A 24889-nucleotide genomic window follows, 5' to 3' on the forward strand; every position below is an offset into this window, starting at 1 on the left:
GCTTTGAAAGATACTGGTAGATCTCCGGTTTGCAGAAAGCCTAAGCCATGTGAGTGGGCGATAGGCTGGAGCTGAATAGCCCACAGCACTGCCTCTCTTGGTGCAGAAGAGAGATGGAGGGAGGCTCAGCTGGTCCCATGCAGCTGAGCCAGAGAGCAGAGCTCTCCAGAAAGACAGTTGAATTGTAAGAATAAGCCTGATGTGTGCTGATTATTTCATGTACATTATTCAGGTTCTACTGCCAACACCCTACAAGAAGCACAGATCCCCCTCATAACCAATGTCAAATGTCAGCAGCAGATGCCAGAATACAGCATTACAGGAAATATGATGTGCGGAGGCTACGACCATGGAGGGATAGACACGTGTCAGGTAAAACTGCACACAACCTGAGCATAGGATAATGTACTCATAACTAGAACCAAATGACCTATATAGTCTGCCTATCCACATGCACTGCTCAGCTTTATAGTCTCTTCCTCTCGCTTGTCATATGCATTCTTGAAATCTTATCCTATCCGAGTCTCTGTCACTTCCACTGGGAGACTGTTCTTGCATCCACCATTTGAAAAGAAAATATTTGCCTCAGGCTACCCCCTTTCACTCTCATTCCAGAGTTTCCTTTCTGTTGAAAGAGACCCCTCTTGTGCATTTATTCCTTGGAAGTACTTAAATGTCATAAAAACAAAAGGGCAATGGGGTATCTGACAGTAGCCAGTCCAGTTCACAAAAACACCTGATAGATCACTGAAAGTACATTTTCCTTGTTGCTCCCTTCCAGTGACAGTGGCTTCTTTCCCTAGTCTGCCTGGCTAATAATGTGGTGTTCTGGATTTGTCCCAATCCTTTTTAAACTCTGCTTTTCCAGTCATTATTCTACAACTTGATTATGTGTTGTGTGGAAGAGTACTTTCTCATTTGTTTTATTTCTGCTGGTGTTAGTTTCATGGAGCGTTTCCTCATTTTAACATTATTTGAATTACCCTTTCCCTGTAAGTACCCAGATCAGTCCAGACTCCTGGGTTTTGCCTCCCTGCGAGCGTATGGAAGAGAAAGTTTCACTGGCACTGTACATAACCCAGTGTACCACCTGCAGTCCCTCAGTATTTCTCTGACTCCAGCAAATGTTAGATGGTGTAAAACCTGCAATCTGGAACAAGAGAAAAAAAAAGTTTAAAAAACAAGAACATTTCTGGATCCTCCCATGGGGATGTAAGGTCCCAGTGGGGCCATCCCCCCTGGTTTGAGGCAGACGAGCAGGAGGTTGATGACCCTTCTAATACCTCGGTCCAGGGGTCCATGAAGTGGACATATGGTGGTCCAGATCCCTCATCCTTCATGAGACAGCGGTGGAACCTTCTGGCAATTCTTCACTGCAAGCCCAGTGGAGCAGGGAAATATCTCTTTTGTATGGCTTGTCCTGGGCTAGGTTGCTAAAATTTGGTGAAAGGAGATGGATATAGCCAGTAGTCTGGCTTTTTTCTGATCTGCCATGCTGCCTGTGTTCCTGGAACCAGAACCTCTGCACCAAAGGAAAGTATTGGTTCCTGTTCATACCCCAGATCAGTCCAAACAAGTGGGGTTTGCATCCCTACCAGCAGATGGAGGCAGAGAATAAAAACTTTTCAGGCACTGCTACATAACCGAGAGTTCCATCTGCAGTCCCTCAGTATTTCTCTGTCTCCAGCAGATGGTAGAAGTGCAAACCTGCAGACTGGAGTTTAAAAAAATAAGGAGAGAGAAAGAGTTTTAAGTTTGGAAGAAAAAAGATTCCTAGGAAGTGGGCTCCCCGAGGTGTTAGATTCCTTCGTGGGCCATCGCTTGGGTAGAGCAGGACTAGCAGGGGGTTGGTGATCCCTGATCTAACTCGGCCCTTGTCTTCCCATGGGAGTGAAAGCCAGGAGTCCTGGTTCCCTCACCCTCTCTGGGTCCCTGTCACCCTCAGCTATCAGCTGCCAACGTCCAGAAGCAGGGAAGCATTTAGTTTTATTTCTTCTGCCTTTGGGTGCTTCTGGAGGTCTGTTCCTTTATGAAAAAAAAAAAATAGAAAAGGAAAGGAAAGCAGTAAGTTAGGCTGAGTGGCTTGAATGCCAAGAGGCAGAATCGGCTGAGTGCGGTACAAGACTCTGCCGACCACCGAGCCAGGTATCTGAGCAGCGTTGAGACGTGATGACTGTACCGGCAATAGCCTCCTTGCGCAGGGAGGTATTTTTAGCCCAGACCGCAGCTTAATGGCACCTACCACTCAGCACGAGAAAGTCTGTTCCCTGTACGTACTCGGATCAGTCCAGACTCCTGGGTTTTGCCTTCCCTCCAGCAGATGGAGACAGAGAGGAAAGACTAAAGAAGTTAGGACTTTTCAGCTTGGAGAAGAGACGACTGAGGGGGGATATGATAGAGGTGTTTAAAATCATGAGAGGTCTAGAACGGGTAGATGTGAATCGGTTATTTATTCTTTCGAATAGTAGAAAAACTAGGGGGCACTCCATGAAGTTAGCATGAGACACATTTAAAACTAATCGGAGAAAGTTCTTTTTTACTCAACGCACAATTAAACTCTGGAATTTGTTGCCAGAGGATGTGGTTAGTGCAGTTAGTGTAGCTGTGTTTAAAAAAGGATTGGATAACTTCTTGGAGGAGAAGTCCATTACCTGCTATTAAGTTCACTTAGAAAATAGCCACTGCTATTACTAGCAACAGTAACATGGGATAGACTTAGTTTTTGGGTACTTGCCAGGTTCTTATGGCCTGGATTGGCCACTGTTGGAAACAAGATGCTGGGCTTGATGGACCCTTGGTCTGACCCAGTATGGCATGTTCTTATGTTCTTATGCCCTATACCCCAAGGTGTATAGAAGCCCTATACCCCGAGGTGCCACCTACAGTCTGTCAGTATTCTCTGTTTCTAGCAGATGGTGGAGGTGCAAAACCTACAGTCTGTTCTTAGTTAATTAGGTGTTTAAAAAAAAAAGACAAATTTTAGACAGGGAGATTGTTTATTTTAGACTAGCTCTTTAAAAAAAAAAAAAAAACAGCTACGTGAAGAGGATTCCCTTCAGCCTCCCAGGGCGTTGCCAGGTCCTGAGGGGACCATCCCCTCTGGTGCTAGAGGCAGTTGAGGCTAGGGGTCGAGGGCCCTATTGCCTAGTCAGAGCCACTCTGGGGGTGATACCGGGGAGCCCGGCTCACTCACCCCAGGAGGGCCAGGATCCACAGAGGATTGCCGGGTAGGTTGGGAAAAAAAAAAAGAAAGTCTTTACTTTTTGCTGGATTGGGCTCTCCCTTCCCTCGCTACTGCTGTTTCTCTTTCACGGGCGAATTTTGCAGAGCTCCATGGTTCCCTCAGCGATGCTGCGGAGAGCAGTTTGCCGGGCTTGCGGCTCAGCACACGCTCGGCTTTCATATATCGGCCTGTATTCCTCATGTCTTCATGGAGGGGGAGGAACTTCCGCAGCGGCCGGGGGTGATGGGGGGAGCACTCGCACAGCTTCGATGGGGGTGGATAGACCGCGGTCCCCTTCTCCTGCCAATTTAAGCTCTTTCAGGGCAGCGACGCGAGCCGTGGCAGGGGAGGGGATTCTCCTGCCTTCTTTATCCCTGCAGCAAATGGCCCCCAGGGGGAGGCCGAACACCAAGGCATGGCTCGGGTGCGACACAGGACAGCCCCGAGGAGGCGTCTGACTCCTCCTCCTCGTCCTCCTTCTCTTCAGAATGTATTTTACTGCTTCACAAGGCCTCTAAGGCCAGGAAATCAGTGAAAAAGCAGGCTGGGGAGAAAATTTATTTTGATCTGCCCATTTCAAATGCTTGAAAGCAGTCCAAGCCTAGAGGGAGCGCTGGGTCATCAAAAATTAAGCGCCCCTTATGGCCTGTGGCATGCCATACAGGCACAGATTCCTCCTCAGATGCTTCTGACCCAGATGACCAAACCCTGCCATCCAAGCCTCCTCTGGAGGTAGACGGGGATGCAGATCAGCAGCAGGATTCAGTCCGGAACTTCCATGTTGTTGAGGGGAATGACCCAAAGGTGGTCCGCCCTTTTAGAAAGGAGCAGCTGGGTCCACTTATTCCTGCAATTTTGGGGGAGTTAGGCATCGAAGTGCCGCCAGAGGAATCCCGGATGGCAGCTATTGATCCGGTGTTGTTGGGCCTGCAGGGTCCGACCACTTCATTCCCTTTTCATTTTTCGGTCACTGACTTCAGGGAATGGGACATCCCTGACCTCGGGTTGAAGGTCAGTAAAGCAATGGATAAGCTATACCCTCTGCTGGAGGAAGCTTTAGACCTTCTTCAAGTTCCCAAGGTGGATGCAGCGGTGTCCGCAGTTACCAAGAAGACTACCATCCTGGTCACTGGGGCGACAGCCCTCAAGGACCTGCAGGATCAAAAGTTGGAGCTCCAGCTCAAGAAAATATTTGAAGTCTCAGCACTAGGAGTGTGAGCTGCCATGTGCAGCAGTTTTTCTTTGAGAGCTGGCCTGTGCTGGATGCAACAACTACAAGCCAATGCCTCTCTTTCAGATGGGGAAGCTCTACAGGCAGGCCATCTGGAAGCTGTAGTCGCTTACAGTGCCGATGCTCTTTACGACCTGTTGCGGACTTCGGCCAGGTCTATGGTTTCTGCTGTCTCGGCACGCAGACTTCTATGGTTAAGAAACCAGTCTGCGGATGTTTCTTCCAAAGCTCAGCTGGGTTCTCTGCCTTTTAAGGACAAGTTGTTTTTTGGAAAGGACTTGGAGGACATGATTCAATCCCTGGGCGAGAATAAAGTACATAGATTGCCAGAGGATTGGCCCAAATCAAGGGGCTCTTTTTCTACTCTGTCTCGCTTCCGTGGGAATCGGAGATTCTGAACGCCCCGGTCTACCGGTTCCTCTTTTTCAGCAAAATTCGAACAGACAGCAGTCATGGTCTCATTCCTTTCAAGGCCGACGTTTTGGTGGATCCAGTAACCCCCAGTCTGCTCCTGAAGTTAAGTCCCTGCAATGAAATGCAGCCGGTCCATTCCTCAGTACCGGTCGTGGGGGGCAGACTGTCAATCTTTTATGAGGAATGGGCCAAATTAACTTCGGACCAGTGGGTCCTCACCGTCATAAGACAAGGTTACGCTTTAGATTTTGCACGTCACCTTCAGGACCGGTTTCTGGTCTCCCCATGCGCTTACAAGGAGAAATGAAAGGCGATGCAAGATACATTACAGCGCCTTCTTGAACACAGCACCATTACGCCAGTTCCTCCTGCGGAACAGAGAAGAGGCCGCTATTCCATTTACTTCGTAGTTCCCAAGAAGGAGGGAACCTTCTGGCCCATTCTAGATTTAAAACGGGTCAAAGGATGCCTTCGGGTGCCTCATTTCCGCATGGAGACCCTGAGGTCAGTTATTGCCTCAGTGCGAAAGGGAGAGTTTCTAGCATTGCTGGATCTGACGGAGGCATATTTACACATCGGCATCCAGGCCACCCACCAGAAATTTCTAAGGTTTTTCATCCTGGGACATCATTATCAGTTTGGAGCTCTGCCTTTCGGGCTTGCCACCGCACCCAGGACCTTCACCAAGATAATGGTTGTGGTAGCAGCGCAACTCCTGAGGCAAGATTTTTGGTGCATCCATACCTAGATGACTGGCAGATTCAAGCGAAATCAGAATTGCAATGTCATTTGGTGATCCACAGAGTACTTCAGCTATTGAGATCACTCGGTTGGATGGTCAACCTTGCCAAGAGTCATCTGGTACCCTCCCAGTCCTTAGAATTCCTGGGAGCCCTGTTCGACACGCAACAGGGGAGAGTTTTCCTTACTACGGACCACATTTGCAAGCTGCAGGGACAGATTCAGACTTATTGTCCAAACATCCTCCCAGAGTAAAGGATTACTTGTGGGTCCTGGGATCAATGACTTCCACTCTGGAGTTAGTGCCATGGGCCTTTGCTCATATGCGTCCTTTGCAATCAGCATTGCTTTCCTGGTGGAACACAGTCTCCGAGCAATTTCATCTGCCCCTTCCTCTTACAGATTCTGCAAGATCCAGTCTCGATTGGTGGCTCCTCTCGGACAACTTAACCCGCGGAGTTCCCTTGGTAGTGCCCAAGTGGACAGTGGTTACTACAGATGCCAGCCTCTCCAGCTGGGGAGTGGTTTGTCTAGGGAAATCCGTGCAGGGGCAATGGCCCCAGGAAGAATCTCAGTGGTCGATCAATCAACATTACAAGCTTTCCTTCCACTCCTCCAGGGGAAGTCGGTCAGAGTTCTATCCAACAATGCGACCACGGTGGCGTATATTAATCGCCAAGGAGGGACCAAAAGCCAACCAGTGGTGGTAGAAGCTCAACAGTTGATAAGCTGGGCGGAGCAGCATCTGGTCATCATTGCAGCATCTCACATAGTCGGCATCGACAACGTTCACGCAGACTTCCTCAGTCGTCACCGTCTCGATCCCGGAGAGTGGGAGTTGGCTGACGAGGCTTTTCAGCTTGTATGCGACACATGGGACACACCCAGCATGGATCTGATGGCGACATTCAGGAATACCAAAGCCCTGCGCTTCTTCGGTCGCCGCAGAGAGACAGGAGCGGAAGGAGTGGATGCCCTGGTTCTTCCCTGGCCAACAAATGTCTTGCTGTACATGTTTCTGCCTTGCTCTGATCGGCAAAGTGCTCAGGCAAATAGAACTCCACCCGGTGGAGGTGATCCTCGTAGATCCAGAGTGGCCGAGATGTCCATGGTTTAGATTGAGCGGATCTGCTCAATCTAACAATGGCGGGGCCCCTGCGTTTTTAGGATTTCCCGGCCCTTCAACATCAAGGACCCATCTGTTTGGAAGAGGCAGATCACTTTTGTCTAGCGGCTTGGCTTTTGAGAGGCGGCGTCTAAAGAGAAAAGGTTATTCTGATGCGGTAGTGGCTACACTTTTGAGATCCCATGAGCCATCCACTTCCCTGACTTATGTTTGGGTGTGGAGAGCCTTTGAATCTTGGTGCTTGGAACGTGAGATGGTTCCTACCCGATCATCAGTGTCAGATATTTTGTGTTTCCTACAAGCCGGACTATGCAAGGGTTTATCGTGTAGCTCCCTCAGAGTGCAGGTAGCAGCTCTCGGTTGTTTATGTGGTACAATTCAGGGAGTAGAGTTAGCTACGCATCTGGATGTGACTCGTTTTCTTCGGGGAGCGAAGCACTTACGGTACCCGGTCAGACACCCTTGTCCTTCTTGGAGCCTAAACTTGGTTCTCACAGCTCTGTGTGCTGCGCTCTTTGAGCCTCTAAAAAGGGTGACGTTGAAAGATCTCACGTTAAAGGCAATCTTTCTAGTAGATTCATCTGCTTGTAGGATGTCAGAGCCTCAGGCATTATCTTGCAGAGAGCCTTCTTAAGAATTTCTGATTCTGGAGTTTCCTTACGGACAGTTCCTTCTTTTCTTCCAAAGGTGGTTTCCTCTTTTCATTTGAATCAATCCATGGAGCTCCCGTCTTTTCCAGAAGTGGACTGGTCAAATCCCCTTTCTGGAGACTTGAAGAAGCTAGATGTTCACAGGGCAATACTGCGTTATCTGAAGGTTATGAACAGTTTCTGTATGTCTGACCATCTTTTTGTGCTGTGGAGTGGTCCAAAACGAGGTAATATAGCATCTAAGACCACAATAGCCCGCTGGCTGAAGGAGACTATAAGTTCAGCATATTTGTTGCATGGTAGACCCCTAACACTTGGACTCCGGGCCCATTCTACCCGTTCGCAGGCAGCATCTTGGGCGGTGTGCCAACAAGTCTCACCACAAGAGATTTGCAGGGCGGTTACATTGAAGTCTTTACAAATCTTTGCAAGGCATAACCGGCTGAATGTCCAGGCCTCGGGTTCTGGGGGATTTGGAGAGGGTGTGCTCTGAGTGGGCCTCTCCGGGTCCCACCCAAAGTAAGAAAGCTCTGGTACATCCCAGGAGTCTAGACTAATCTGGGTACGTATAGGAAAAGGAAAATTGGTTCTTACCTGCTAATTTTCGTTCCTGTAGTACCACGGATGAGTCCAGAGTCCCACCCGCTTTATGCATAAGAACATAAGAAATTGCCATGCTGGGTTAGACCAAGGGTCCATCAAGCCCAGCATCCTGTTTCCAACAGAGGCCAAAACCAGGCCACAAGAACCTGGCAATTACCCCTGGGACCGGAGGACGGAGCGGGGCTGCCGGCGACAAAGGTAAGAGGGGGTTTAGATAGGGCCGGGGGGGTGGGTTAGGTAGGGGAAGGGAGGGGAAGGTGGGGGGAGGGCGAAGAAAAGTTCAGAACAGACAGGCCGCGCTGGGCTCGGCGCGCGCAGTTTGCACAAATGTGCATCCCCTTGCGCGCGCCAACCCCGGATTTTATAAGATACGCACGGCTACGCGCGTATCTTATAAAATCTGGTGTACTTTTGTTCGCGCCAGTGGCGCCAGTGGCGCGAACAAAAGTACCGGCGCGCGTATTGTTTTAAAATCCGCCCCCTATTGAAAAGCACCGATCCAAGTACAGATCCATGAGGCACTCCACTGTTTACCTTTTCCACTGAGAAAATTGACCATTTAATCCTACTCTCTGTTTCCTGTCTTTTAACCAATTTGTAATCCACGAAAGGACATCGCCTCCTATCCCATGACTTTCTATATACTCTACGATTTTGATCCTGAGAATAGTTTCCACTATTTTTCCCGGCACGGAAGTCAGGCTCACTGGTCTATAATTACCCAGATCGCCCCTGGAGCCTTTTTTAAATATTGGGGTTACATTGGCCACCCTCAAGTCTTCAGGTACAATGGATGATTTTAATGATAGGTTACAAATTTTAACTAATAGATCAGAAATTTCATTTTTGAGTTCCTTCAGAACCCCAGGATGCATAGCATCCGGTCCAGGTGATTTGCTACTCTTTAGTTTGTCAATCTAGCCTACTACATCTTCCAGGTTCACAGTGATTTCGTTCAGTTCATCTGACTCATCACCCCTGAAAACCATTTCTGGAACTGGTATCTCCCCAACATCCTCATTAGTAAACACGGAGGCAAAGAATTCATTTAGTCTTTCTGCAATGGCCTTATTTTCCCTAAGAGCCCCTTTAACCCCTCTGTTATCTAATGGTCCAACCGACTCCCTCACAGGTTTCTTGCTTTGGATATATTTTTAAAAGTTTTTATTATGAGTTTTTGCCTCTATGGCCAACTTCATTTCAAATTCTCTCTTCGCCTGTCTTATCAATGTTTTACACTTACCTTGACAATGCTTATGTTTTATCTTATTTTCTTCAGGTGGATCCTTCTTCCAATTTTTGAAGGATTTTTTTTTGGCTAAAATAGCCTCTTTCACCTCACCTTTTAACCATGATGGTAATCAATTTGCCTTCCTTCCACCTTTCTTAATGCGCGGAATACATATGGACTGCGCCTTTAGGATTGTATTTTTAAACAATATCCAAGCCTGTTGAACACTTTTAACCTTTGCAGCTGCACCTTTAAGTTTTTTTCTAACTATTTTCCTCATTTTATCAAAGTTTCCCTTTTTAAAATGTTGTGCTACAGCTGCAGATTTACTTATTGTCCCTCTTCCAGTTATTAGTTTAAATTTGATCATGTTATGATCACTGTTGCCAAGTGGCCCCACCACCGTTACGTCTCTCACCAAATCTTGCATTCCGCTAAAAATTAAATCTAAAATAGCTCCCTCTCTTGTTGGTTCCTGAACCAATTGCTCCATGAAGCAATCATTTATTATATCCAGGAACTTTATGTCTCTAGCAAGTCCTGATGTTACATTTACCCAGTCTATATTGGGGTAATTGAAATCTCCCATTATTATTGCACTGCCAAATTGGTTTGCTTCCCTGATTTCTCTTAGCATTTCATCATCTGTCTGACCATTTTGTCCAGGTGGTAGTATACTCCTATCACTATACTCTTACCCAACACACATGGGATTTCTACCCATATAGATTCTACTGAGTATTTACTCTCTTGTATGATCTTTATCCTGTTGGACTCTATACCCTCCCTGACATAAAGTGCCACACCCCCACCAAGTTGATCGTCCCTATCATTGCAATATAATTTGTACCCTGATATAGCACTGTCCCATTGATTATCCTCCTTACACCAAGTCTCTGTGATGCCAATTATGTCAATCTCATCATTTGGTGCTATACACTCTAACTCTCCCATCTTACTTCTTAGACTTCTGGCATTGGCATACAGACATTTCAAAGTGTGGTTTGCATACAGTTAATGGAGAGTCCGCTCATTCAGCATTCATTTGTTTTGGATCTGCAGATTGAATTTGTTCTCAGTGATCAATGGGTTCTGTTCCCACTTGGAATTAGTGAGCCAGTTCAGGAAAGGTGTTATTTGTATATAGTTAATTTTGGTTTTGAGCCATTCTGCTTTGATACTGATTCATACTGACAGACTGTAGATGGCACCTTGGGGTATAGGGAGAGTCTGTCAAAACTTCTCTGTCTCCATCTGCTGGAGGGGAGGCAAAACCCAGGAGTCTAGACTTATCCGTGGTACTACAGGAATGAAAATTAGCAGGAAAGAACCAATTTTCCTTTGCAGCTGCAGGCTGAAGTGATTGCACCTCGATGCAGCCGCATTCTGCCCAGATTATGTCTCCGGAGGGGTTGGAACCTCTGTGGGACTAACCGGGATGGTTGTTCCACTCGATCTGCTGGGCCGGTGCAGGAGACCCTGAGTTGGGAGGGAAGGTTGGAGGAGATGGCGGCCATTTTAACTCCACATGCTAGGAACCAGGCTTCTGCATGGGAACCTTGGGACTCCCCTTCCCCGCTCTTTCCTGTTGATCAGTGCCCTGTTGGGGACAGGAAGGGGGGAAATCAGGATCAGCATTCCACTGATTGTGAGGAATTCTCCACAGATTTTGTCCTCCTCCTCCATAAGGCCTATTTGGCTAAGGAGGAGGCAGGAATAAAACAAAAATGGTGAAGGATTTCAAAGGGGCATGGGATAAACACTGTGGATTACTAAAGGCTAGAATATAGAAATTAGGAAAAGAGCGCATGGGAGTAACTTGCTAGTGTAGCGGTTACTTCCCTTAACCAACAAGCCTTCATATTGTTGATGCAACACAGTATTGCTCTCTGCTTTAACGGCAGGGGGAAAAGAGGAAAAAGGTAGTTGCAGACAACAACCAATAAGAACATAAATTTTACGGTCTGGAAAAACAAGCATGGAGGCAACTTGTTGATGCAGCTGGTACTACCCTTAACCAATAGAGGTGTGAATCGTGTGATCGATCGTCTTAACGATCGATTTTGGCTGGGGGGGAGGGAAATCTTATCGTCGAGTTTTTTTGTTTTAAAAAATCGTTAAAAATCGTAAATCTGGCCACGGCTGCGTTGAGAAATGGCGCCGGTGGCCCTTTGCCCTTATCATGTGACAGGGCAAAGGTAGCGCCGGCGCCATTTTGTTTCCTGGCTCCCGACGTCAGGCCTGCTGGAGATCGCCCCCGGACCCCCGCTGGACCCCCAGGGACTTTTGGCCAGCTTGGGGGGGGGGGCCTCCTGACCCCCACAAGACTTGCCAAAAGTCTAGCGGGGGTCCGGTCTCCCGTATGACATAGTGAGGGCAAAGGTAGCGCCAGCGCCATTTTGAAGATTGGCAATACGGCCCGCGTGCGGGAGGTCGCTCCCGGACCCCCGCTGGACTTTTGGCAAGTCTTGTGGGGGTCAGGAGGTCCCCCCCCAAGCTGGCCAAAAGTCCCTGGGGGTCCAGCGGGGGTCCGGGGGCGATCTCCAGCAGGCGTGACGTCGGGAGCCAGGAAACAAAATGGCACCGGCGCTACCTTTGCCCTGTCACATGATAAGGGCAAAGGGCCACCGGCGCCATTTCTCAACGCAGCCGTGGCCAGAGTGAGAGAGGGAGATCGCGTCGGGAACCCCCAATGGACCCCAGGTAATTTAAAACATTTTGGGGGGGTTTGGGAGGGTGGGGGATTTCTTTTAAAGGTTCGGGGTGGGTTTTAGGGTTTTTTTGGTGTGCCGGTTTTCTCGCGCCCTATTTAACGATACAATACAAATGCCCCTGACGATAAATCGGGGGCATTTGTATTGTATCTGCACTCTAACGATTTTGGACGATTTTAAAATTATCTGACGATAATTGTAATCGTTCAAAAACGATTCACATCCCTATTAACCAATAAGCCTTATACTTGTGATGTAACTTCAACATTGCTCTCTGCTTCAATGGCAAGAGATAACAGGGAGTTGGACTCTGACAGCAACCAACAAAGGCCCTTACTTTAATGGCTTGGGAAACTAAGTATGAAGGTAACTTGTAAAGCACGGCAGTTGCCATCCCCTGATGATACCTTTATGGGGGAGACCTGTATGGTGCGGCTAGTGCTATCATAAGCTTGCTGAGCAGACTGGATGGACCATTTGGTCCTTTTCTGCCGCCATTTCTATGTTTCTTTCCTTTTCTAACAGATGCTGAATCCAGCATAGCAACACTCTCGCCAATTAGCTGGCAGAAATGGCCCTGAAGCGTGATAGAATTAACCGAAAAGATATACTTCAAAATCATTTCTGTCTTTGTCCTGGGAATTGTGATCCTTCTGGCCAAGGCTACCACATCACATCCACCTTCGGAAATTGAAAAAGGCATTCCTGCAATTTCAAAGGTGATGGATACAGCTTGCTAAGAGCTATTGGGTGTCTGTATCCTGCTTCTGGTGAATCCCATTCAGCCAATAGCATGGTTACAATCTCTGAATGTAAAGGAAGCCACTCCTGATGTGTTATTGACCCAGCTGTCAGGGCACTGCAGCCACCTCCTACTGATACGGTAGTCATTGCAGGTTCCTCAGAGGAGGAAGCTCCACCCAGGGTGGCATAACACAGGAGCCTGAAGCCCCCTGTGCAGCTCTGCCAGTGCCTGCACCATTGGACAAAGGCCAAGCGCCTAGAGCCCATCCCATGTTGCTTACATTGAGGATGAGGATCCTTTTGACCCCTGGGGAGATGACACCATGGAGTCCTCCTCCGAGGACTCTGAGCACCTCCCTTCAGATCCTTCTCCTCCAGAAGAATGAAAGAAGTCTCCAACTGAGGACTTAACCTTTGCAGGGTTTGTGAGGGTGATGGCGGAAGCCACCCCATTTCAATTACTGATGGAGGAGGATGCTAGGCACAAAATGCTTGAGATCCTCCAGTTTGTGGCGCCTTCTAAGGAGATCATGGTGGTCCTGGTACACGATATCCTTAAGAAGTTGAGGATATGGGAGCACCCCCTCACAGTGTTAAGAAGAAGGCTGATAGGGTCTACCTCATCCAGAAGGTTGCTGGATTTAATAAGCATCAGCTGCCCCACCAGTTAGTGGTGGTCAAATCCACTCTCAAGAGAGCCAAGTGTTCTCAAACCCATTCCTGGGCACCCCTAGGGAAGCACCACAGAGCGATGGATGCTCCTGAGAGGAAAGTGCTTCAGGGGACCATGCTCATTGCCTGCATAGCTTCCTATCAGGTCTACATGAACCAGTACTCACGGGACATCTGGAAGCAGGTGCAGGAGGTGGCTGAGCAGCTGCCTCATTAGCAGCAGGACACTCTCATGTTGCTGGTGCATAAGGGCCTGGAATGCGGAAAACTAGAGGTCCAAGTGACCTGCGATGTTTTCAAAACGACATCGAGGGTCTCTGCAACGGGAATTGGCACCTGTAGAATGGCATGGATGGGAGCCTTGGATTTCTGACTGGAAGAACAGGAATAACTCACTGACGTGCCATTTACTGGAGAGAATCTCTTCAGAGATAGGGTGAGGGATGCAGTGGCCCAGCACCGGGACACCATGAAACGCTCCAGCAACTCTCCGCCAGCACTCCAGACCTCTCCTCCTCCTCTAGGAGGTCAATGAGATTGGGGCAGAGGAAGTCTTTCTTTCACCAGGAGAAGTACTATCCTCTGCCCCCTCACTCCCATCAACAGCATCAGGGCTCCCATGGCTGTCCCAGGCAGCATAGAGCCCCCAAGCCCCAGCCAGCACATCAGTCAACACCAGGGGCAGGTTTTGACTGGGTCGTAGGGAGCGTAGGCCAGTCGCCCATACAAGGGACATTGGACCCTCTGGTCAGGGGCAGGCTGCAGTTCTTCGCGAACCAGTGGCCCAGTATAACTTTGGACCAGTGGTTTCTTTCCATCATCTTTCAAGAGTACCAATTGAATCTATTGGGTGTCCCACCAAATTGCCCTCTGAGCCCATTTTGGGGACCGGTAGTGCATCAAGAGAACATATGAAATTGCCATGTTGGGTTAGACCAAGGTTCCATCAAGCCCAGCATCCTGTTTCCAACAGAGGCCAAACCAGGCCACAAGAACCTGGCAATTACCTAAACACTAAGAAGATCCCATACTGCTGTTGCAATTAATAGCAGTGGCTATTTCCTAAGTAAACTTGATTAATAGCAGTTAATGGACTTCTCCTCCAAGAACTTATCCAAACCTTTTTTGAACCCAGCTACACTGTCTGCACTAACCACATCCTCTGGCAACAAATTCCAGAGCTTTATTGTGCGTTGAGTGAAAAATAATTTTCTCCGATTAGTCTTAAATGTGCTACTTGCTAACTTCATGGAATGCCCCTAGTCCTTCTATTATTTGAAAGTGAAAATAACCGATTCACATCTACTCGTTCAATACCTCTCATGATCTTAAAGACTTCTATCATATCCCTCCTCAGCCGTCTCTTCTCCAAGATGAACAGCCCTAACCTCTTCAGCCTTTTCTCATAGGGGAGCTGTTCCATCCCCTTTATCATTTTGGTTGCCCTTCTCTGTACCTTCTCCATCGCAACTATATCTCTTTTGAGATGTGGCGACCAGAATTGAACACAGTATTCAAGGTGCAGTCTCGCCATGGAGCGATATAGAGGCATTATGACATTTTCCGTTTTATTCACCATTCCCTTCCTAATAATTCCTAACATTCTGTTTTTTGACTGCTGCAGCACACTGAGCCGACAATTTTAAAGTATTATCCACTATGATGCCTAAATCTTTTTCCTGGGTGGTAGTTCCTAATATGGAACCTAACATTGTGTAAGTACAGCAACGGTTATTTTTCCCTATATGCAACACATTGCACTTGTCCACATTAAATTTCATCTGCCATTTGGATGCCCAATCTTCCAGTCTTGCAAGATCTTCCTGTAATGTATCACAGTCCGCTTGTGATTTAACTACTCTGAACAATTTAGTATCATCCGCAAATTTGATAACCTCACTTGTCGTATTCCTTTCCAGATCATTTATATATATATTGAAAATCATCGGTCCAAGGACAGATCCCTGAGGCACTCCACTATTTACCCTTTTCCACTGAGAAATTTGACCATTTAATCCTACTCCCTGTTTCCTGTCTTTTAACCAGTTTGTAATCTATGAAAGGGCATCGCCTCCTATCCCATGACTTTTTAGTTTTTGTAGAAGCCTCTCATGAGGGACTTTGTCAAATGCCTTCTGAAAATCCAAATAAACTACATCTTCCAATTCACTTTTATCCACATGTTTATTAACCCCTTCAAAAAAATGAAGCAGATTTGTTAGGCAAGACTTCCCTTGGGTAAATCCATGTTGACTGTGTTCCATTAAATCATGTCTTTCTATATGCTCTACGATTTTGATCTTGAGAATAGTTTCCACTAATTTTCCCAGCACTGAATTCAGGCTCACTGGTCTATAGTTACCCGGATCACCCATAGAGCCTTTTTTAAATAATGGGGTTATTCAGTCTTCAGGTACAATGGATGATTTTAATGATAGGTTACAAATTTTAACTAATAGATCAAAAATTTCATTTTTTAGTTCCTTCAGTACCCTAGGATGCATACCATCCGGTCCAGGTGATTTGCTCCTCTTTACTTTGTCAATCTGGCCTACTACATCGTCCAGGTTCACAGTGATTTCGTTCAGTTCATCTGACTCATCACCCCTGAAAACCATCTCTGGAACTGGTATCTCCCCAACATCCTCATTAGTAAACAAGGAAGCAAAGAATTAATTTAGTCTTTCTGCAATGGCCTTATTTTCCCTAAGAGCCCCTTTAATCCCTCGGTCATCTAATGGTCCAAACAACTCCCTCACAGGTTTCTTGCTTCGGATATATTTTAAAAAGTTTTTATTATGAGTTTTTGCCTCTATGGCCAACTTCATTTCAAATTCTCTCTTCGCCTGACTTATCAATGTTTTATACTTAACTTGACTATGCTTATGTTTTATCCTATTTTCTCCAGATGGATCCTTCTTCCTATTTTTGAAGGATTTTCTTTTGGTTAAAATAGCCTCTTTCACCTCACTTTTTAACCATGAAGGTAATTGTTTTGCCTTCTTTCCACCTTTCTTAATGTGTGGAATACATATGGACTACGCCTCTAGGACTGTATTTTTACACAATGTCCAAGCCTGGTGAACACTTTTAAGCTTTGCAGCTGCACCTTTCAGTTTTTTTCTAACATTTTCCTCATTTTATCACAGTTTCCCTTTTGAAAGTTTAGTGTTAGGGCTGCAGATTTATTTATTGTCCCCCTTCCAGTTATTAGTTTAAATTTGATCATGTTATGATCACTGTTGCCAAGTCGCCCCACCACTGTTACCTCTCTCACCAAATCCTGCATTCCACTAAGAATTAAATCTAAAATAGCTCCCTCTCTTGTTGGTTCCTGAACCAATTGCTCCATGAAGCAATCATTTATTACATCCAGGAACTTTATGTCTCCAGCAAGTCCTGATGTTACATTTACCCAGTCAATATTGGGGTAATTGAAATCTGTCAAAAAAGAGGGAAACTGATTTTTAATTTATAATATTGCCTATAGTGACGGTGTCATCAAGCCAGACATTGTGATTCAAACCTAATCTTTAATTATTTTTGTATGAAAACTATTTTTGTGTATTTTTTTCTTTTTCAATATAAAAAATAGTCCAAAAGACTTCTGTATTTCACTCCATTGATAACGTGAAGATGAGAAATAACAAGCATTCTCTCAATGCATAATATAAATAGCCCATTATTATTGCACTACCAAATTGGTTTGCTTCCCTGATTTCTCTTAGCATTTCATCATCTGACCATTTTGTCCAAGTGGACGGTAGTATACTCCTATCACTATACTATTACCCAACACACATGGGATTTCTACCCATATAGATTCTACTGAGCATTTAGTCTCTTTTATGATCTTTATCCTGTTGGACTCTGTACCCTCCCGGACAAAAAGTACCACACCCCCACCAAGTTGATCATCCCTATCATTGCGATATAATTTGTACCCTGATATATCATTGTCCCATTGATTATTCTCCTTTCACCAAGTTTCTGTGATGCCAATTATGTCAATCTAATCATTTGCTGCTATACACTCTAACTCTCCCATCTTACTTCTTAGACTTCTGGCATTGGCATATAGACATTTCAAAGTGTGGTTTTATTTTGTTTTAACAACCTGCTTTTCAGTTGTTTGGGATAATTTGGAAATCATTAGCTTCTGTGATTTTTTACATATAGGCATATGGACTATGTTTGCTTTTAATGGAACCTCTCTGTTGGGATGCCCTAACTCTCCTGTTTCATTAATATCCTTCAAGGATATATTTCTCTGAACCATGCACTGCTGAGTGACTGTCGGCTTTCCCCGTTGTTCTAGTTTAAAAGCTGCTCTGTCTCCTTTTTGAAAGTTAGTGCCAGCAGATTGGTTCCACTCTGGTTAAGGTGGAGCCCATCCTTTCGGAAAAGTCTCCCCTTTCCCCAAAAGTTTCCCCAGTTCCTTACAAAGTTGAATCCCTCTTCCCTGCACCATCATCTCATCCACGCATTGAAACTCTGGAGCTCTGCCTACCTCTGGGGACCTGCACATGGAACAGGAAGCATTTCAGAGAATGCTACCCTGGAGGTTCTGGATTTCAGCTACCTACCTAAAATCCTAAATTTGGCTTCCAGAACCTCTCTCCCACATTTTCCTATGTCGTTGGTGCTCACATGTACCACGACAGTCGGCTCCTCCCCAGCACTGTCTATAATCCTATCTAGGTGACGTGTGAGGTCTGCCACCTTCGCACCAGGCAGGCAAGTTACCAGGCGATCCTCACGTCCACCAGCTACCCTGCTATCTAAATTTCTAATAATCGAATCACCAACTATGTTGGCCGGCCTAACCCTTCCCTCCTGGGCAGTAGCCCTGGGAGACTTGTCCTCAGTGCGAGAGGGCAATACATCACCTGGAGAAAAGGTCCTTGCTACAGGATCACTTCCTGCTACACCAGGGTGATGTTCTCCTACTGGGAGACCTTTCTGATCCAAGGCAGAAGTGGGGCTGCCAGACTGGATTTGGGACTTGGCTACTATGTCCCTGAAGGTCTCATCAATGTACCTCTCTGACTCCCTCAGCTCCTCCAAGTCTGCTACTCTAGCCTCCAGAGATGGGACTCGTTCCATGACAGCCAGGAGCTCTTTGCACCGAGTGCACACATACAATTTCTCACCGGCAGGTAAAAAATCATACATGTGACACTCAATGCAAAAGACTTGAAAGCCCCCCTCTTGCTGCTGGACTGCTGCCTTCATCTTAGTTTTATTGAGTTCCTAGTTAAGTTTAGAATACTAAGGGAGTTGGAATGAGAGTACTTTAAATTTACAGGTGATTTTACTAATTAAACAGCTAGTGTCCTACAAGGGGATGATTAAACTTTCAATAAGGGCTGGTATAATAGCTGATTTAGATAAGACCCTGATCGATTTTTAATGAGAAAGTGTCTCGTGCCTAAAAATCAAGGGTTGAGTGCGTGGGAAAGACAGACACTAGAATTAACTATCTCTGGCTTGCTTATTAAGTCAGACACACACAAACTCTAAAGAATATATCCCTTAATTTCACCTTTTACCAAACTTTTATAAGTCCAAAAATTTCTGAAAGCAATACTTACCAATCCTCTTTAACCACTGTTAAATTAATCTTCACTCAGTTAATGGAAGGGTTTGAGATTCGGCGCGCGCTTCCGGTCCTCCTCTACTGCAAAGGGTGCGGGGCCTCTGGAAGCTGGGGCTGTGGAAGTCAATCCCTGGATCGCTTGCAGTGACCTCTGTACTCCTCTCCCAGGGGATGTTGGGAGCAGTATGCAGATGAGCCTTCCGGTTAAAAGGGAGGTGAAAGAAGCTATTTTAGCCAAAAGATCTTCATTCAAAAATTGGAAGAAGGATCCAACAGAAGAAAATAGGATAATGCATAAGCATTGGCAAGTTAAATGTAAGACATTGATAAGACAGGCTAAGAGAGAATTTGAAAAGAAGTTGGCCATAGAGGCAAAAACTCACAGTAAAAACCTTTTCAAATATATCCAAAGCAGAAAGCCTGTGAGGGAGTCAGTTGGACCGTTAGATGATCGAGAGGTTAAAGGGGCACTTAGAAAAGATAAGGCCATCGTGGAAAGATTAAATGATTTCTTTGCTTCGGTGTTTACTAAAGAGTATGTTGGGGAGATACCTGTTCCAGAGAAGGTTTTCATGGGCAATGATTCAGATGGACTGAACCAAATCACAGTGAACCTAGAAGATGTGGTAGGCCTGTTTGACAAACTGAAGAGTAGTAAATCACCTGGACCGGATGGAATACACCCCAGGGTTCTGAATGAACTAAAAAATGAAATTTCAGACCTATTAGTAAAAATTTGTCACCTATCATTAAAATCATCCATTGAGCCTGAAGACTGGAGGATAGCTAAGGTAACCCCAATATTTAAAAAGGGCTCCAGGGGTGATCCGGGAACTACAGACCGGTTAGCCTGACTTCAGTGCCAGGAAAAATAGTGGAAAGTGTTCTAAGCATCAAAATCACAGAACATATAGAAAGACATGGTTTAATGGAACAAAGTCAGAATGGCTTTACTCAAGGCAAGTCTTGCCTCACAAATCTGCTTCTCTTTTTTGAAGGAGTTAATAAACATGTGGATAAAGGTGAACCGGTAGATGTAGTGTACTTGGATTTTCAGAAGGCGTTTGATAAAGTTCCTCATGAGTGGCTTCTAGGAAAAGTATAGGTGGCGTTGTCCTTTCGTGGATTACAAACTGGCTAAAAGACAGGAAACAGAGAAAAGGATTAAATGGACAATTTTCAGTGGAAGGGAGTGGGCAGTGGAGTGCCTCAGGGATCTGTATTGGGACCCTTACTTTTCAATATATTTATAAATTATCTGGAAAGAAATACGAGTGAGGTAATCAAATTTGCAGATGATACAAAATTGTTCAGAGAAGTTAAATCACAAGCAGATTGTGATAAATTGCAGGAAGACCTTGTGAGACTGGAAAACTGGGCATCAAAATGGTAGATGAAATTTAATGTGGATAAGTGCAAGGTGATGCATATAGGGAAAAATAACCCATGCTATAGTTACACAATGTTAGGTTCCATATTAGGTGCCAACTCCCAAGAAAGAGATCTAGGCGTCATAGTGGATAACACATTGAAATCATCGGTTCAGTGTGCTGCGGCAGTCAAAAAAGCAAACAGAATGTTAGGAATTATTAGGAAGGGAATGGTGAATAAACGAAAAATGTCATAATGCCTCTGTATCGCTCCATGGTGAGACCCCACCTTGAATACTGTGTACAATTCTGGTCTCCACATCTCAAAAAAGATATAATTGTGATGGAGAAGGTACAGAGAAGGGCGACTAAAATGATAAGGGGAATGGAACAGCTCCCCTATGAGGAAAGACTAAAGAGGTTAGGACTTTTCAGCTTGGAGAAGAGACGGCTGAGGGGGGGATATGATAGAGGTGTTTAAAATCATGAGAGGTCTAGAACGGGTAGATGTGAATCAGTTATTTAGTCTTTCAGATAATAGAAAGACTAGGGGGCACTCCATGAAGTTAGCATGTGGCACATTTAAAACTAATCGGAGAAAGTTCCTCTTCACTCAACGCACAATTAAACTCTGGAATTTGTTGCCAGATGACGTGGTTAGTTCAGTTAGTATAGCTGTGTTTAAAAAAGGATTGGATAAGTTCTTGGAGGAGAAGTCCATTACCTGCTATTAATTAAGTTGACTTAGAAAATAGCCACTGCTATTACTAGCAAACGGTAACAGGAAATAGACTTAGTTTTTGGGTACTTGCCAGGTTCTTATGACCTGGATTGGCCACTGTTGGAAACAGGATGCTGGGCTTGATGGAACCTTGGTCTGACCCAGTATGGCATGTTCTTATGTTCTACTGCTAATGGAGTTCCCCTCCATCTTAGCGGCCAGAGCAGTTGAGCCTGTCCCACCAGGGTAGAGATTTTACTCCAGGTACTTCCTGATTCCAAAGAAAACAGGGGAACTCCATCCCATCCTAGACCTAAAGACCTTGAACAAATTTCTGAAAAAAGAAAAGTTCAAGATGGTTTCCCTGGGCACCTTGATCCCCCTTTTGCAAAAAGGGAACTGGCTATGCTCCGTCAATCTAAAGGCCGTGTTTCACTCACATCAAGATCTTCCCCAGTTACAGAAAGTATCTCTGATTTGTGGTGAGAAAACAGCACTTCCAGTACCGGGTGTTGCTGTTCGGGCCAGCGTCAGCCCCATGAGTCTTCACAAAATGCCTGGCCGAGGTGGTGGCACACCTCCGCAGGCTGGGGTGCATGTTTAGCCTTATCTGGATGATTGGCTGGTCAAGAGCACATTTCAGGCAGGGGCTGTCAGATCCATGCGCTTGATCAGCCGGGTGTTAGAGTCGCTCAGATTCGTCATCAACTATCCAAAGTCCCATCTCAGCCCATTACCTCAATTGAAACATAGAAACATAGAAATGACGGCAGAAGAAGACCAAATGGCCCATCCAGTCTGCCCAGCAAGCTATGCACTTTATCCATTTTTTTTCCTTTTTCTCTCTCCCACCTGTTACTATTAGCTTCCAGTACCCTCCAGCCCTAATTCCCCTCCACCCCACCACCAATGTAGAGAGCAGCGCCGGATCTGCAACCAAGTGAACATCCAGCTCAATTAGGGGTAGCAACCGCTTAACAAGCAGGCCACACCCCTGCCCCATACTCTTACCCACCCCTGGTTTTTTTTGTTGTTTTTTTTGGGGGAGATGGCAGCCCTCCATTCTTCTGCTCCGTGAAGGTGGAACACCAACCACTGGCATCCCGCTCCGTGAATGCCTCTGTGGCTACTGCCGCTCTGTGCAGTGTTTTGCTGCCTCCTCTTTATTCACGTCCTCTAGACTTGATGGATCCACAGTGTTTTTCCCACGCCCCTTTGAAGTCCTTCACAGTTTTAGACTTCACCACTTCCTCTGGAAAGGCATTCCAGGCATCCACCACCCTCTCCATGAAGAAATAATTGGACTTCATAGGAGCCCTGCTGGACACGGCTCAGGCCAATGCCTTCCTGCCTCATCAAAGATCTGTCACTTTGATGACCATCGCAGCATTCAGTAGAGCCAGCAGGAGTCAGCTTGGTACATGTTGAGGCTGTTGGGCCATATAGCCACAACCATTCATGTGACTCCCTTTGCACGATTGCACATGCGCAAGGCCCAATGGACCCTGAGGTTGCAATGGAGCCAGGCCACGCAGAACCTCCAGGATTCTATCTGATTCACACCATCCCTCTGGGACTTATTGTCCTGTGGTGGATACTTTCAAATGTGGAACGGGGGATCTCTTTTCAAAGTCCTCGTACCCAAATTTTCCTAACCACGGATGCATCCACCCTAGGCTTGGGAGCTCATGTAGATGGGCTCAACACCAGGGTCTCTGGTTTACTCAGGAAAGCTGTTGTCGTCAACTTCCTGGAGATTCTGGCGATAAGGTATGTGCTATTGGCTTTCAGAGATCGGCTGTCCAACAAAGTTGTCCTGATCCAAACCAAAAGCCAGGTGGCGATGTGGTATGTCAACAAGCAGGGAGGTATGGGATCGTACCTCCTGTGTCAGGAAGCGGTCCATATCTGGCCATGGGCCCTGTCCCACAGGATAGTGCTCAGGGTCATGTACCTGGCCGGGATGGAGAACGTGGCAGTGGACAGACTGAGTATTGCCTTCAGACCCTACGAGTGGTTCCCGGACCAGGGGATGGCGAATCGGATATTCTGCCTCTGGGGGAGAGCCTGAACATAGATCTGTTCACATCCCCTTACAACATGAAGGTTCCTCAGTTCTGCTCCCTGTACAGGTCAGATAGCAAACCAGCCTTGGACGCCCTTGCTGTCATTGGGGCAAAGGTCTTCTGTACCGTATCTTCCAATTCCCTTAGTGGCAAAGACTCTTTTGAAGCTTCATGAGGACAAGGGGCCTAGGGGGTTAAACATTTGGATAAAGGTGAACCATTAGATATAGCATGTTTAGATTTTCAGAAGGCATTTGACAAAGTCCCTCATGAGAAGCTTCTAAGAAAATTAAAGTGTCATGGGATAGAAGGCAATGTCCTTTTCATGGATTACAAACTTGTTAAAAAATAGGATACAGAGAGTAGGATTAAATGGTCAGTTTTCTCAGTGGAAAAGGGTAAACAGTGGAGTAGGGGTGTGCATTCGGATTGACCGCATTAGTAAAACGCAACTCATATTTTTTTTTTACTTAAAAAATTGATTCGACATAAACGATCGGATTTCCCACATATCGAACATAGATATGTTCGATATGTGGGAAATCGCGATTGTTGAGCCAAAATAAAAATATAAACCCCCTCACACTCCTTAATCCCCCTCCCCCGACTTACCACAACTCCCTGGTGATGGAGCGAGGAGTGAGGACGCCATTTCTGCAATCCTTGGCGAGAAGCATGTGACGTCGGCGGCACGTCGAGTGACGCCGGCGTCACGTGATTCCCGGCTCGTTCGCGCCGGACGGCTCGTTCGGCCCAAAAAGAATTTTTGGCCAGCTTGGGGGGGCCTCCTGACCCCCTCAAGCTGGCCAAAAGTTCTTTTTGGGCCGAACGAGCCGTCCGGCGCGAACGAGCCGGGAATCACGTGGCGCCGCGTCACTCAGACGCGACGTCACGTGATTCCCGGCAAGTTCGCGCCGGACGGCTCGTTCGGCGCGAACAAGCCGGGAATCACGTGACGCCGACGTCCCGTGATTCCCGGCAAGTTCGCGCCGGACGGCTCGTTCGGCCCAAAAAGAACTTTTGGCCAGCTTGAGGGGGTCAGGAGGCCCCCCCAAGCTGGCCAAAAGTTCTTTTTGGGCCGAACGAGCCGTCAGGCGCGAACGAGCCGGGAATCACGTGACGCCGCGTCACTCGACGTGCCACCGACGTCACATGCTTCTCGCCAAGGATTGCAGAAATGACGTCCTCACTCCTCGCTCGATCACCAGGGAGTTGTGGTAAGTCTGGGGGGGGGATTAAGGAGGGTGAGGGGGTTTAATTTTTTTTTTTGCACATATGTACATATACCCAACTCATTGGATTTTTTTTATGTCCATATTGGCCGCAAGTGGGACCCCCTTTCGGACATAAAAAATATGAACATAAAATTTTGCTCTGCACATCCCTACAGTGGAGTACCTCAGAGATCTGTACTTGGACCAGTGATTTTCAATATATTTATAAATGATCTAGAAAGGAATATGACGAGTGAGGTAATCAAATTTGCAGATGATATCTAATTATTCAGAGTAGTTAAATCACAAGCGGATTGTGATAAATTGCAGGAGGACCTTGCAAGACTAGAAGATTGGGCATCCAAATGGCAGATGAAATTTAATGTGGACAAGTGCAAGGTGATGCATATAGGGAAAAATAACCCATGCTGTAGTTACACAATGTTAGGTTCCATATTAGGAGCTACCACCCAGGAAATCGACCTAGGCGTCATAGTGGATAATACATTGAAATAATCAGCTCAGTGTGCTGCAGCAGTCAAAAAAGCAAACAGAATGTTAGGAATTATT

General features: G+C 46.3%; 1 protein-coding gene across 1 annotated transcript in view; it reads left to right on the forward strand.

Moving 5' to 3' along the window:
- The window catches only part of TMPRSS15 (transmembrane serine protease 15), a 335674-nt gene that overhangs the window by 306082 nt on the left and 4703 nt on the right, over positions 1–24889 (forward strand). Inside the window, exon 26 of the mRNA XM_029579188.1 lies at positions 233–372. Within this exon, the coding sequence (XP_029435048.1) occupies positions 233–372 (140 nt within the window). The remainder of the gene's footprint in view (positions 1–232; positions 373–24889) is intronic.

Source organism: Rhinatrema bivittatum, chromosome 15, assembly GCF_901001135.1.
Source record: "Rhinatrema bivittatum chromosome 15, aRhiBiv1.1, whole genome shotgun sequence".
Classification (NCBI taxonomy): domain Eukaryota; kingdom Metazoa; phylum Chordata; class Amphibia; order Gymnophiona; family Rhinatrematidae; genus Rhinatrema; species Rhinatrema bivittatum.